This window comes from Sparus aurata, chromosome 6, assembly GCF_900880675.1.
Source record: "Sparus aurata chromosome 6, fSpaAur1.1, whole genome shotgun sequence".
NCBI classification, from domain to species: Eukaryota; Metazoa; Chordata; class Actinopteri; order Spariformes; family Sparidae; genus Sparus; species Sparus aurata.
Window position 1 is genome coordinate 34889923 of NC_044192.1, and position 16282 is coordinate 34906204.

Below are 16282 nucleotides of genomic sequence, written 5' to 3' on the forward strand. Positions count from 1 at the left end.
ATTTTAATTTTCAAATTTGACATTTCAAATTTTGGTACCTATTTGCTGGGCCATCTTTTGAAAATTAAATCTCAAATGTCATTTTCTTTATCATTTGAATTAAGTTACAAAATGAGCAATCTTGAAGAAGAAAATGAAAATGCAATTTGGATGATTTATTACTAATTTTATTTATGAGTCAAAAAATGCAGCTACATTCTGAAAATGAAAAAGCATTTCTGTAAATGCATTTTAATTTGAATTATGGTACAATATTTGCTTCCATAGAAACATATGGTAATTGTTGCCATTCCATACATACCCCAGCATTTTCTTGTGAGACATAGTAAAGCTGAACTTGTCTTTATTGCCTGACAGCGGGGTCCTGTCAAATCTGCACTCTTCCTCCATTTTCAGCAGGGAGTCTGGTTTACTATTCTGTAAAAGTTAAAGAGGAAATAATGTCAAAGAAGCACATGAGCAAATCACAATAAACTCGAAGCTACACTTAACATCTTGCATATTAACTAGAATTACCACAATGCAGTAATTTTTGGCAGAATATTATGATGTCACAGTGCATTTAGCCTCGGACATTTAGATATCAGATGTCATAATTGTATTTTATTAGACATGTGTATGTCAAATGTTTTCTTCATTATTATATGATCTCTTGTATGTGTTCTTGAGATATCACATTCACAAGAATAGGGTGCCATGAGGTCACAATGACTTTGACCTTTGACCACCAAAATCTAATCATTTCATCCTCAAGTCATAGTGGGAATTTGAACCAAATTTAAAGAAATTCCCTCACGGTGTTTTTCAGATATCGCATTCAGAATAATGGGATGGATGGATGGATGGCCAGATGACTACACGAAAACATAATGCCTCCAGCCACGACTGTTTCCAGTGAAGAGGCATAAAAAATTACTTAAATGACAAACTGTAATGTGAAAGGGGATTAACCAACTTTAACTCTCATCCAACTCTGTGGTCCCCTCAGCTCTACAGAGGATTTTTGGCCTCTTTTAGCTCTTTGTTTTAGTTTTTCAGGCTTCAAACTCTGCTGTCATCATCTCTTTCCAGCAACAGAAAGAGAGAGTGGGTGTTTTAAGCCAGATTGTCACATAAATCCATTCTGATCAGTGCCAAACAGCAGGCAAAGTTCAAAATAAACTGATGAGCACAGTGACATATTTGACAAACAAGACTCAAGAGTTGGTGGAGATCAAACAGTGCTCCAAGGAAAATGAATAATGAACGTGTAGTCACCAAACATGACTGCAAATTTTTTAAGGTCATAATATGCGTTAATGTTCAGAAAACAGGCTTGCCTTCACTACACATTCATTCATTGTATGAATCTTTTTTAAAATGTTATTTTAAAAGGATTGTGATTTTATTTGTTTTGCCCTTTTAGTTTAAATGACAAAACTTGACAGCGTCAATATTCTTACCTTATACTTCCATTTTGCTTCAGTCTTGTTTTTGTTCTGCTCTCTGATTTCAAATTTGTCCATGTTGTTCTGCTTTGATATTTCTTTCTCTGTCATACTCAGGACATTCTTAGCAGCCTATAAAATAAGCGTATTTGAACAAGGATACAATCATTAACAGACAAATTCATCCAACAGTAACTATTGGTTGCTTTAGCCATCCTATGCAGGAGTAAACATTTAACTATATGCACAGTTCAATTTGACTAGGAAGAAAAAAGGACTAAGCCAATAATCAGTCATCAAAAAACAACATTTAATTTACAGTAACATAAAGACCTGCTCACCTTTGTCTTTTTTGGCTGGTCCATCTTACTCAGAATGTCTTTTGCATGGGACTCAAGAGCTGCAAAGCTGGAGGGTTTAGGAGGTGGCGACAAATCTTTCGCTTTCTTCGCTTTCTTCTTTCCACCCTCCTTGGCCTTCGGGACCTTCGGAGGTTTGGGGGCCTTGGGCATCTTTGGGGGTTTGGGAGGTTTAGGAGGTTTTGAGGCTTTCTTTCTGGCCTTTTCTCTGCTAGGCGAGGGGACATGGGCAGGAGAGATGGGCTCCTCAGGCTCGGAGTGGGTGGACGGTGGTTCCTCCACTGGTACCTTAATACTGGGTTCACTTTTGATGGCTTTTGTTGCATTCTGGAATAAAGGTGAGGAATTGTCAATTTAGCTATAACTTTCTAATCAGCATCAAAACCCCACCAAAACAAATAATTACTGAAATTATTAGTTTAATTCAGCATTCATCATCTAAAAAAAATCAAATATCCATTCACTAAGCGCTGTTTTTCATGATTTATGACATTTAGTATGTTCAATGCATTCAATGCACTGTAAAACAAACAAACTTACAAAAAAGTATAAAAGTATAGATAAATCAATCAACTAAGATTTTTATCTATATTGCAAAGTTTGACATTCACTATTTTAAGCTCTGGTGTTAAACTGGGAACCCTTTGTTCTTTCTTTATTCACCTGCTATTAACCCTTTGTTCTTTCTTTATTCACCTGCTATTGACAACCCTTTTTCTACACAGGACTTTAAGTTATGGTGGCCTAGAAGTGTCAAACCAAGTGCAAAATGCCCAAGACAATTGCAAAAGTCACAACACGAATGCTAGCCCACAGAGGGACCACAAATAAAAAGTTACCAAAAAAAAAGACTTTGGTCTTTGTCAGAGTTTACAGCAGTTTTTCTTTGTGTTTTCAGGAAGACGTGTGATCTAAGCATATTTTACAGTGCAGCAAAGTACAGTCTTACAACTAACGGTAGCATTTAAATGGCACGTTCAAGTTAGAGTTTAAGTGTAATTAACATCTTGGGTAACAATATATGTAAGAAGTGAAGACTAGGCTATTTGTCTACCTCAAATCTACCTCTGAGGTGGGATCCAAATGGTCCTAGATTTTGGCATCAAAATGATCCATTTGCTGCCTTAAAGTTTAAAATACCCAAAAGCAGCATTTTATCTGGATTGAAGGTAGGACTGGATTACCAAATCTGAATCTGAAAATTCAGGAACAGAAATCTTTGGATTTGGGATCCGTTCAGAATTGAATTCAATCCGACCAATATATTTCTGTGAGATCATTTTGTAGTACCCTAAACATCCCCACTGACATCATCTCCTACTGCAAAAGTGGAAGAACTACCTGGAACTTTAAGTGAAGGGTTGGTAAAATCGCATCAATCCAGATATAAAATCAAATTACCTCTGACAGTCTGATCTCTTTTGCCAGATCCTTAATGAGCTGCGATGGTTTCATATTCTCTGGAAGCTCATCTTCATGTTCCAAGAGGGCCTGTTGAGAAAAAAACAAACAGGCATTCTATTTCACAGCATCTTAGAAAGACAACTTAAAAAAATACTGTATAATCATGTGTCCATACCTGTTTTTTAGTCCAAGCTCTGAAGGCTCCATTGATGATTTTGGCACCATGTATCAGATATGGTGCTGGTTGCTTATTTGCTTTATGTAAACCTGCAGAATAAAAGGCGCACGTTATCACTGGAAGAATCATGACTTTAAACATGCATTAGTAGCAGAGATTTATAAGATGTATTAGGCCTCTCACACAGAAGAACTAATGAGCTGCAACTTCAGACAAATTACAAAGAGAAACCATGTGATGTTATTGCATCAGTGGTGACTGTGTGTTTGGACAACCTGTCCTGTTCACAAAATGAACCAGAGCTGAGCTCAACACCAGCCAAGGGACACATTAAAGTTCTCAAGGTACACAATCAAAATCTCCCTGCTCACTCACTGCATCAGCTGTATCACTAAAATGTCAGATGTAACTACCATGTGTACAGTATGTGGCTGAAGTCATGGTGATTCTTATGAAAAAGTTGAATTTCATGAAAGTAAAGTGGTGCAGACAGTTACACTACCTTACAAAACAATAAGAGACTGAAAAACTTTTAATATCATGATGACATGACATAACTATTTTGTTTATCATACTTTTATAAAAAAAAAAAAAGATTGCAGCTTCTGCAATTTGATTATTGCACTTGGCCATATTGCAAAAGCTTAGAAATTCCCTTTGGAAAAACTGTCCCTGAGCATTTATTAAAAAATCAGCAAAAAATGTATGGAAAATATTATTTGTAGTTTTAAAAAGTTACAACTAGCAAACTATAACATATAGTATGGCAGCAACATTATGAGAATTTCACAGTACGATAACCCTCTCACAAAACTGTGTACACAATTACACATTACCAACAGTTAAAGACCCCTAAAGGAATACAAATATACGTTTTTTTAATTATAATTTTACAAAATATTATCTCCTGACACTAGAGATGTAACAATGTGTCAGATTTTGTGATAAAAATGCCATGACACCATCACTTATCACGCAGTTATTTTGCTCGTAAAGTTCATGGCTCGAACAACGGAAATCAGTACAAATCCATTCTCCTGTGTCTCCTTGTCATTGTATTGTCCTGTTTGAACAGCAGAGGGCCTCAATCCCCCAGTACCCAGCCCAACTCCACCTCTGATTGGTTGGCTTCTTGTTGGTTTCCTTCTCAATGCTTGACTGTGTGACTGTGTACATGGACACTGTATGATGATAGCACCACAATATAGCTTGAAACCAGTATACTGCTGGAACCCTAATATAAACATACATAACAATATATTGGCCAAGACCTATTTTCTTTTCAAACGGAAGTATATAACATAAATAATATTTGATAAGGATCTTTAAAAAAAAAAACACATTTTAAGATTTGTGATTGAAATATCTACTGAGCAGGATATTATACAGTTGGAAAATAAACTGTCAATACTTTCTGTTGGATAAACTATATATTAGTGTTACTATATCATATCATATCATATTCGCAGACATGCTATATCTGCAATAATATCAGTCAGTCTCAATTCCTAACTCACTGATGTGCTCCCGTAAACAAACCAAAATAAAGGAAATTACAGACAAGATCACTTCTGCGTAGAAAACCCTTCCATCATGCATAAGCTCACATACTATTGAATTGTCTTTTTAATGCTATTTCAAAGTATGTACAACTAATTCATCCTAAATGTATGTTTGATGCTTTCATATCTCATTGATAACAGTATTTTCACTGACGCTGGAGACTGACGGGTTGTTACGGCAACTTCACGGTGATTCAGTCTATACTGCCAGTGACACCCCTGTAGATTGTAACTATTCAGTGTATGCCTATGGTTTATGGAAGACTTAGGCGCATGAATTTGACAGGTGGGTTTGGGGGTCCTCCCACACAAAAAATCTACTTTCTTTAATTAAAAAGATTTAAAAAAAGGAATTCCACATGTTTTTGGACAAGTGAACCAAATCTACTGGGGACCTAACTATGGTCTACAACCATTAGATCTGTGAAAAGTTATTTAGTTAGCTTTGATGCTTTCTACGTTGATTTTGCATTCATTCTGCTAAGGTGGTGCCAAAAATAACTTTGGTACCTTATAAAGCTTTAAAAGGTACAAAAAGCCCTGTTATTGATTAGATGATGCTTAACGTGGCGTGAGCTCTAACTTTTTGCAAAGACTCAGCAGTCTAGATTAAACTGTGACAACTACAGCCTTAACTCGTGAAATTATGCAAATTCCGCTTCACCCTTTGATTTCAGTTAAATGGCAGAAATGTGCCCACAGAATATCAAAGTAGTTCTATCAACTGAAGTGGATTTACAACCAAAACAGGAAATTATTAATAGCATCAAGGCTGAGTAGCAGCAGGAGTGAAGTGAGTCTTTCTCTTGTACTGAAAGAGCTGCCCTTGAAGTTAAAAAGAATAATGGTATATTAATGGCAAGGTCTTGTGGGTTTGAAGCAGTGTGCGCCACACACAATACACACATCCAAACAGAAAATGCTGAAACATAAACACTTGACCCAAGCCAGCAGAACAGAGTTTAAACACAGCCTTGTAATGGAGCAAGTGATTCTAGCTGGGCCAAACCTTTTGAAGCTAATCATCTGTAAACTCGACAATTCACCGATTTAATGACTGAAATAATATTAGAGCATCCAGCTTCTCATCTGTGCAGCAGACATGCAGCCACACGGTGAGTGTGCAGCTTGGAAAAAGACCTTTCTGACATTGTTTGCGTTTTCTCTGCTTTCATGCATTCTTCCGGAGAAATGGCTTGTTAATTGAAGATGTAAGTTTACATTGAAATACCACATATTAGAGCAAAAATTAAACCTCCAAATACATTAAAACGGATATAGGGTTTACCTTTGAATCGTTCGAGGAGATGTCGTCCCACATACCAGCACGCCGTCTCAAAGTTGGGGAAGGGGTTGAGAGTTTTGACCTTTAGTCGCTTCTCGATTTCATATGCTCTGAGGAGAGTAAACCAAGATGTTTCAGCTAAACATCATCATGAATCCCCAACAGGTTTATCTAAAAAAAGAAACCTACGCAATTCACACAGTATTTCCAAATGTGGAGAATTCAGAAAAAACATTTGGTGGAATTTGGAGCTAAAAGCAAGGATGGACCCACTAAAAACTCCAGTGTAAAATCAGCCAAGGTCAAGTATGCACTGTCACACTAAATCCCCCCAAATTTGGAAATGACAGTCTGACAGAGGCATGGTAGCTCACAAAAGTTAAGAAAAGGAAAATGGCAGTTATCAAAGACAACAACACAACACAAAGTCTGAATGTTTGTGTAATAAGACAGTTGTCCAAACCTCATCTGCATCTCCACACTCAGGTTGTGGACAAAGTGTCCAGAGAACGCCAGGCAGTCAACTGGAGTCAGTATTGCATTGATCCAACCTAAGCAAATAAACACATCCAGTTGTTGTTAATAATAAAACCATGTATTCATACATTCATTGTTTCTAATGAAATATTAAAAAATAAGTTATTATAACTTATTGTAATCCACCTTCCTTCAGCCACTACATCATTTTATACTATAATTTGACATTGGACTTTTTAAAAATGTACTTTTTTTTTACCTTTGCAGAAATGTCCTGCACCACGGCCGAGGCTTACAAAACACTTGACAGCAACAAAAATCTATATGATTGTGTGACTAATTCTGATGTATAGTAGGAGATATGAGATGATGTCATTCTGTCTATCCTCAGAGATTCCATTCCCCTGGATGTATGAGACCATTGTGAACAATGATGCAAATCAATGAACAGCATGTTGATGAAGGTTCTCAGCTATCCAGGTCATAGTAATTCTAAGTGCTGTATCTTAGGCAATTGAACTCTCATCCAAGAGGCTTCTTCAGTTCTAGCTAACTGGAGGGGAGTTTGCAGGCTTTTAAACTCTGTGTGGGATCGTCCTTACAGAGTCATTAAGGTCATGTGTGAGTTCTGAGTTTCAGAGAATCTATATGATTGTGTGACTAATCCTGATGTATAGTAGGAGAAGTGAGATGATGTCATTCTGTCTATCCTCAGAGATTCCATTCCCCTGAATGTATGGGACCATTGTGAACAATGGTGCAAATCAATGAACAGCATGTTGATGAAGATTCTCAGCCATCCAGGTCATAGTATATGCTATATACACAGGGCCTCCAGATGCAAGTTTATGACGGACAATGCTTTTTCCTGCAGCGCTGACAGCGGTGCTGCTATTCCCTCCATGCTGACTGACAGGCGCTCCATCGCACCGGCTCAATGTCATCTAAACAAACCACAGGTGCGCACACTGAGCTATCTGAGACCCTTGGCTTGTGTGAATGGTGCTGTTTCCTCCACATCCACTGCAACATCACTCAGCATGTTAAAGGTCCCACTCATGTCAAAGGCCACACACTGGATCTGGTGTGCTCCACTGGCACAGCTCCCTCCCATCTACAATGCCTGGACCTCGCCGTTTCCGACCACTATGCTGTCCTCTTCACTGTTCCTGTCCCTGTGCCCAAGCAGCGCATAAGTCAAAACATCACATACAGGAACATCAAGACAGTGAACACTCTGGCCCTGACCAACATCCTGGAAACCCACCTGGCCTCTGATCCCCTCGACTCCTCACTGGATGGACTGGCGGCCCACTATAATGCTTCTGTCTCCTGGGGTCTTGACTCCCTTGCCCCTCTTAAAACCCGGACTGTGTCTTTTACCCATTCTGCCCCCTGGTTCACCATTGAACTCCGCACCCTTAAGACTTCTGGTCGCCGCCTGGAGCGGCTCTATAAAAGATCTGGCCTCACCGTCCACCATGAAGCCTACAAAGACCACGTTAGGTCTTATAAAGAAAGCTCTCTCCAAGGCTAAAACAAACTACTACACCACTCTCAGTGGAGACCAGCAAAATAACCCCAGAATGTTATTCTCCACCATTAACCGGCTCCTTAGCCCTCTTGATGTCCCCAAGCTTTCTGGTGCCCCTGACCTCTGTTTCAAGTTCCTGGACTCCTTCCAGGAAAAGGCGGCTACCATTCACCAGCAACTCCCGGCATCTGCCACCACCCTACCACATACACCTCTGACACAGATAGCTGATCCTCCCACTGTTCACCTGCCCCAGTGCTCTCTCTCCTCCTTCTCTCCTGTGGACTCTATTTCTGTAGCTAAGTTGGTCTCCCAGGCAAAAACCTCCACCTGCTCTCTGGACCCCATGCCAACAACTCTGGTGAAGTCTTCACTGCCTGCCCTATGCCCCCTCATAATGGAAATTATCAACTCATCCCTAGAATCTGGCATTGTACCATCCACCTTCAAAACAGCTTCAGTTACCCCCATCCTCAAGAAGCCAGGTCTGGACCCAGATGACTTACATAACTACCGGCCAATCTCCAACCTTCCTTTCCTTAGCAAAATCCTGTAAAGAGCAGTTGCCGGCCAACTCCAGCAGCACATGTCCAACCATGAGCTCTATGAACCCCTTCAGTCTGGCTTCAGGGCACGCCATAGCACAGAAACTGCCCTCATCAAGATCACCAACTACCTCCTCATCGCTGCAGATTCTGGCCACATCAGTATTCTGATCCTCCTGGACCTCTCTGCAGCCTTCGACACAATCTCCCACACCATCCTCCTCACCCGCCTATCTGACTACCTTGGTCTCACTGGTACAGCACTCTCCTGGTTCCAGTCCTATTTAACAAACAGGAAACAGTTTGTCACAATTGGAGACTCCAGTTCCACCCCAGCTCCAGCCAACCAGAGCGTGCCTCAAGGCTCTGTGCTTGGACCCCTCCTCTTCACTATCTACATGCTTCCCCTTGGTCAGATAATTCGCAAACATGGTCTCAACTTCCATTCTTATGCTGATGATACTCAATTATATCTCTGCACCAAACCATCCACCCAGCTACCCCCACAGTCACTCGTCAACTGCCTACATGATTTAAAACTCTGGATGACATCAAATCTACTCAAATTTTTTACCATCTCTAAAACATCTCCAGACTCCGGCCCTCTCTCTCTAAACCTGTGGCTGAGACCCTCATCCCTGCCTTCATCACCTCCCGCCTGGACTACTGCAATGGAGTCCTGTCCGGGCTCCCTTCCAAAACCCTGGATAGGCTCCAGTATGTGCAGAACTCTGCTGCCAGGGTCCTCACCCGCACCAAGCCCTGGCAACACATCACCCCCACTCTCATCCGCCTTCACTGGCTCCCAGCTAAATCACGCATCACCTACAAAATTCTCCTACTGACCTATAAATCTCTCCATTCCCTCGCCCCCCAATATCTGTCTGACCTCCTCCACCCCTACACCCAGTCCCGGACGCTGCGCTCATCAGGCACACACCAGCTCTCCATCCCTCACACCAAACTACAAACCTTTGGTGACAGAGCCTTCTGTGTGACAGCCCTCACTCTCTGGAACACTCTCCCAGCTAAAATCCGCAAACAGACTTCTCTGGAGACTTTCAAAAGAGACTTAAAAACCCATCTTTTCAATAAGGCCTATCAGCTCTAGATCCAGCCAAATCAATCAACTTTTCTATTTTTATCTTTTATGTATTTTTTGTTTATCCATTTATTCTTTGTTTTGCTTGTTCCATTCTGTTAAGTGTCCTTGGGTACCCTGAAAGGCACTATAAAAATTAAATGTATTATTATTATTATTATTACTAGTGCAGTGCCCGTAAGAAAAATGTATTCCTATAAAAAAGTGGGAGGTTAATTCGCTTTTTCATGGACGGCCAAATGAGGCTGTGTTTGAAGGTGGGGCGTCAGGGATATTTAGGTTTGTTGTGAAATCCGATATTCCAGGGTATAATTGGCTGTTTTTGACTATTTTTGATTTTGCCATTATATTTCACCTTAAAAGCTATTTACTTGGTGTCATTATTTTCAGCACAACCTCACATGTGTGACTGTACAGTTATTTTTTTATTTCGACATACTGTATTAACACAATGGACCTAAAATCACAAAAAAACATAAATCCGAGTAGAAAAAGTTAGATTTTTTTTACTGTGAAAACCACAAATATGTTTAACAAACCATTTTTTTTTTTTTTTACTTATAATGCAAATATAAATTGTTGTTTGCTATATTTGTGCATACATTTAAAAAATTTACAAAGTTATATGTAACTATTTACATTTAAATGCAGGCAATGCTCAGGTCTGCCTGTGCTCCTTAAGAGCTGCACCCCCTGCTCCACATTCAGCTTCTCCTCATTGTTATGACTCATTAAACAAAAAACCGACTCCACTACACCAAACACTACATAACACACTAACTACACACTCCAAACAAGCTAAATGTCACAAATCTCTCAACTCTCAATATCGCTGTCTATAGAGCTCAACAGTGACCGCCCACTTTTTTAACGGCTCCGGATCTGGAAGTGAATTTGCCATTCATTTACTCCATTGACGTTTCATAAAATCCTTATATAAAGAGTTTTAGGCCTGGAACCAAGCCAATCAGCTAGCAGGTGAATCGTGACCATAAAACATTTAATTGGGCGCCCAAAAAATGTAGGAAAACAGAAAAAAAGCAAAGGTACAAGACTGTGTACATAATTATCTTAAGAGTAAAGCAACTACTCATCCCATAAACCATTGCGAATGTAACAGCGACGTCTCTGATTGGTGGAGCTCGCTGTTACCATGTAAATGTTTACCGAACCCGCAAATTTCATGTTCGGCTGAACCCTTAATAAACTCTTCTCCTCATCACTAAATGAACGCAGTAGGTCAGAAAGTGAAATCATGGTCGCTCTGTGGTAAACGATCGTAGAGTTCAGTGTTAGCAGTAACTAGCTAACATGAAATTCGCGGGTTTGATAAACATTTCCATGGTAACAGCGAGCTCCACCAATCAGAGACGTCGCTGTTGCACTATAGGATTGTGGGTAGTGTAGTACTTCTCCATGACATCGCAAATAAAACATGTTTTTCTCAAAACAAGATTGATATCATACGGACTTGTGGCTTCTACAGGATCATATATCATCGTTTGACAATCTGATAGCTCGTGGTAAGTTTACTTTGGATGGTTACGACATTATGGCCAATAATCAAAATCTATATGCAGAATATGAATGGCATTTTCACTTCCGGAACCTCACTGTTGAGCTCTATACACAGAACGTCGTTCGGCCTGTCAGTCATCCGCCTAGGTCCCTCCCACAACTTCCTGTTCCTCAACAACCAAACTTGCTGCTTGGACACTTTCGTGACAAAAGCCCGTTTTTACCGTTTCTTCCTGCACCAGACACAAAGCAAACGTGACGGCAATGTTCGCGAAAAAGCGTGGCGGACATTATTTACCCTAGGTCCGGTTTTGGACGTGCTGATGTGGGCACGTGACTGTGGTGGCTCCGGTGGACAATGCTCGGTGGAATTTGTAAAGCATTTATGAAATAATTTATTCACGGTATCATTGCAGTCCAAGCAAATGCTTAGATGCACACAACTGAACCACGCAGCAGCCGTGTTGAAAGTCTCGGGTCAGTGTGATCCTGATCCGCAGAGATATTTGACTAACAGAAACACACACACACACACACACACACACACACACAGACAGAGATTTCTCGCTTTTATAGAGAGATAGTAATTCTAAGTGCTGTATCTTAGGCAATTGAACTCTCATCCAAGAGGCTTCTTTAGTTCTAACTAACTGGAAGGGAGTTTGCAGGCTTTTAAACTCTGTGTGGGATCGTCCTTACAGAGTCGTTAAGGTCACGTGTGAGTCCTGAGTTTCAGAGTCCTTCATACAAAACACTTGACTTTAAGGAATAATTGTTCTCCATCAGATATAAGTGGAATGAACAGCAGTTATCTATATAGAAATACTGTTGTTTTTACATGATTTTTGCATCACCATAATGCAGTATTTAATTTGCTTGAATATTACTGTCTTGTTATTTTATCCATAAAAAATGTCTCAATTAATTTTCGGGACAAATACATAAACATAAAATATAACATCACATATACCGAAAAGAGGATTGTATCCATATCTCTAACATTAATAACAATGAAATATATTATACATCTAAAAAGAACATTTTAAATAAAGCATCTTTAAGTATTTGAGTTTCTTGATGACTCTTAACTGTGGCAGATTTAGGTTTTAAAAAAATAGGTATTTCTTATTCTTATTATTTATTCATATCTTTAATTAACTGATCACTATCTAAAAAGTCAGAATATATGAAAAGTTTGGATGGTTCAAAGTGGTATAAATTCATTCTCTTCCACAAAAAAAGAAGCTGAAACCAGAGTGTGTTTTTTCTTATAAAACTTACTTCAATGATTATTCCCTTATCAGAATTGATAATCATTTAACAATTGTATACAGATGTTATGCACATATGGTGTCTCTGATATTAATCCCCAATAGAATGTAAAATAAAGCAATGTTGCAGGCTTTCATACATTTTCCAAGAAAATGCTGTAATTTTTAAGGGTTTCCTTTACAAATTAAACCGTATCAGTTATCCGATTAAATGTTCTTCTATATCCTGTTCAGCTATATATTCATGACCCGAGTGCAGCTCTAACCTGATGGGATGAACAGAGTCTGTCCTTGCTTCAGAGTACATTTATAACACTTGTCCACCTGGTCAGCAAAGAACATTTCGCTGTGATTTGACGATGATCTCCACCGCTCGTACAGAGACAGGTTGGCGGAGGTGGGCTTGATGAGGAAGAAGATCTTCTCTCCCTGCAAACACAAACACCATCACTGTTTCTGGCCTCACTATCATATGAAAGATGGACAATGACATATTCCACATTTCCTTTTAAAAAATCACTTCAGAATAGAAGGTAATCAGTGCTGTACACTCCTCAGAGACCGATGACACCGACTGTCGCGCACCTTTTTTTTTTTCGAAGGCCAGTTCTGACTCAACACATTGGTCTAACCATGAAAATGACAGACCTTTAGGATGTGGTACCAGACGGAGGCACCACCGCACTCAATGTGGAAATCTGTGTAGCTGTCTTTGACGCAGATGAGACAGTATTTGGTGACTTTTGGTTTCCCAAGCAGAGCGTCATCAGGCCAGTAGTTTTCTACCCATGACAACCGCCGCACAATCTGTGGACTCTCCACTATACTGTTCATCCTGTCCCAGAAAAACACACACAGATTACAAACAGAAGATTTCCACAGGGGCCATCTTTATGAACCAAATCTCACTTTATTCAAACTTTACTATAAGTGAGAATGTACCTTGTGTCAGTGAACTCCAGGTTGATGACGTTTAACACTTTCTTTCTGTTTGTGCTGTAGTAATAATCTACAAACTCTTTGAGCTTCATCTTGCTGTCAGTCTGCTTGGTGACGTCAACCACGTCCACGCCAACATCAGGACCTGAGACAATAACAGAGGACACAGAAGACACGATAAAACAAGCTGAAGGAAAACTAACCGCCTACAAGCTAAACATTTTCTTTAAACAGGAAACTGGTTTACAAAATATGTCTGGAGCGGTGTACTGTTGAGATATATCAGGTGATCTCATCAACAAGCACCAGTGCACAGGAAAAAATGGAACAGATGCACCCCCTATTGACAAGCAAACAGTATAGTACATTTTTATCTTGTGTTTCTTTTAAAGGAGGAAATGAAATGCACTCCAGTTCCCCAACACAAATATTAGTCAATTAATCCCGTATTAATTAATGGGATAGCCATTACTTTTGATAAAGACAATCAGAATGTGCTTACAAACTGTATTGGTCTATAGTTGTAATTCCCTCTTCCTTTGCACTGCCCAAAATAGTTTTGATCTGCTTTGTAAACGAACATACTTGTCAGTTAGTTATAGTAATAGTAGAACAGTAGAATTACAAGTATTAATTGTATATTTATAGCAGGAGTCGCTGCACTGGAGTAACAGTAAAGAAATAAAAGTTATTGTAGGAACACATGTAACAGTAACATCATTAGCAGTCATCAGAGTAGTAGTAGAGGTACTGCTGATTGTAGATAATTCTGTCCAAGTAATTACATAAAATGTGAAATATTACTCAATAAAAGGAAAACCACCTGTACAAATTGTACTTCAGTAAAAATCTTAAAGTGTCTCAATAAATGTACTCAAGTATCAAAAAGCACAAGTAAACTTATCTTATACATATATTTACATATGTACATATGTAAATGTATGTATGTAAATATATATGTATGTACTGCATATACTATTTATATTTAAAGTTATCAAATGTAGTGGAAAGTGCAATATTTACCCCCATAAATAATGCAGAGGTAGTATAAAGAAACAGAAAATGGAAACACTCAAGTAAAGTAAAAGTACCAAAAGATTGTATTTAAGTACAGTAAAATCCATCACTGGTAGTAATAGACCTCGTTTCCTCACCAACATAGTTCTCCACATCACTGATGTAGAAAGTGGGGGCAGGCATGGACATGCCCAGGCCATCTTTCTTCTGAGCCAGGATTGGCTCGTTGAAGCCGTTCTCCTCCAGGTGCTCCATGGTCAACTGACTGCCACTCAGCTTCACCACTATGTCATCAGCACTGGAGAGCACAGGTCAAAGGTTTGTGTACATTGATAAATTTAAATAAGATCTGATAACTACTCAAGTATTTGAGCGATCTGACAGCATGTCTTGAAAAGTAATAAGACAGTGACCTCTAGTGGAATTATTAATAAAATGAGGAATAATACTGACAGGAGGTTAATATAAGGAGTCCCTACTAATATTTCAAGAGCTCTAATCAATATGAGGAATCATTTCATTATCATTGAATCTACTAAATGTGATCCCAATCAGAGTCCTGCACGGGTTCAGGTACCCGACGGGTGACCCGCACAATTTGGATGAAACGGGTGAAAAATAATGTCCTGTGTCGGACAAGGGTGCGGATGGGGTCGGACGCCTAGAGAGCGCGGGTCGGGTTTTGCGATTGTCATTTTCATGGCATCATGTGCAAAAAAAAAAAAAAAATCATTAGCGACACATCTACAAAAATATGCCTGCATTTCAAAATGATAAGCATGCACCGGTATATTTCATATGAGCTCATTCATGCGTGCTTGCGCCCTCCCAGAACTCCCATTCCCCACGCTGGCTTACTTTCATTTTTAAAATTGCGTCAGTCTAATTTTGCTTCGAGAGCGGGTCGGGTGTCGGTATCAATTTATAGCGGGTCGGCTCGGGTGCGGAATGTAATTTGTGCTATTGTCGGGAAACGGGTCGGATGCGGTTTTAAGTACAACGGGTACGGGCGGGTACGGGTTTGCAAAATAAGACCCGTGCAGGACTCTGATCCCAATTAGTGTGTTGCGTTTGACTATTTCAATCGTGTGGAATGTTAAAATCTGGCACCACTTTATCTCACATTATTGACCCATTCATGGTGTTGCCTGTTGTACAGTTTAGTAACAAGAATACATGATTTACCTGGGAAACGTCCTACTGCGAAGCTCCTTAATGAAAACCTGACTGCCATTCTGAACAGCTTTGATGTCTGTGCTTTGCCCAGTGTCATTTTTGCTCCAGTTCTTTTTCTTTTTCACTGAAGAGCAGAAAAAAAAACATGAAAACCATCAAGAATGAAGTAACACACACTGCAGCTAATGACTTGAACATATAATTGAATTCCAAATTCAGACATCCTTAAAAAACATTGTTTGTTTAAAATGTGAGACGAACTAGAAGGATCACTAAAGCAGTTTCACTTTTTCATTTTTAAAGGTGTAATCAAGAAATGTATTAAATGGCTGGATTTAAAAAACTTAGCTCCAAAACCATAGGGGGCAGCATTACTGCTAACGGCTGTTGTTCAGTGTACTCATTGCTGTAGCAATCTCTGTTTGTCAGGACTAGCTGCTATTGCTTGTGACTAGCTTCCTGCAAGTAGCTCAGTTGGCTGTGGAGTT

The 16282-nt window shown here is 39.5% G+C and overlaps 1 protein-coding gene across 2 annotated transcripts in view; it reads right to left on the bottom strand.

The window, feature by feature from the left end:
• phf2 (PHD finger protein 2) overlaps window positions 1-16282 on the bottom strand; it is a 49156-nt gene that overhangs the window by 19322 nt on the left and 13552 nt on the right. For both annotated transcript variants that reach the window (XM_030421016.1, XM_030421015.1), the window contains exons 3-14: window positions 15804-15918; window positions 14756-14916; window positions 13605-13746; window positions 13311-13497; window positions 12929-13091; window positions 6679-6766; window positions 6219-6325; window positions 3366-3457; window positions 3188-3277; window positions 1769-2113; window positions 1443-1559; window positions 302-417 (exon numbers count right to left, since the gene is read on the bottom strand). In XM_030421016.1, the coding sequence (XP_030276876.1) occupies window positions 302-417; window positions 1443-1559; window positions 1769-2113; window positions 3188-3277; window positions 3366-3457; window positions 6219-6325; window positions 6679-6766; window positions 12929-13091; window positions 13311-13497; window positions 13605-13746; window positions 14756-14916; window positions 15804-15918 (1723 nt within the window). The remainder of the gene's footprint in view (window positions 1-301; window positions 418-1442; window positions 1560-1768; window positions 2114-3187; window positions 3278-3365; window positions 3458-6218; window positions 6326-6678; window positions 6767-12928; window positions 13092-13310; window positions 13498-13604; window positions 13747-14755; window positions 14917-15803; window positions 15919-16282) is intronic.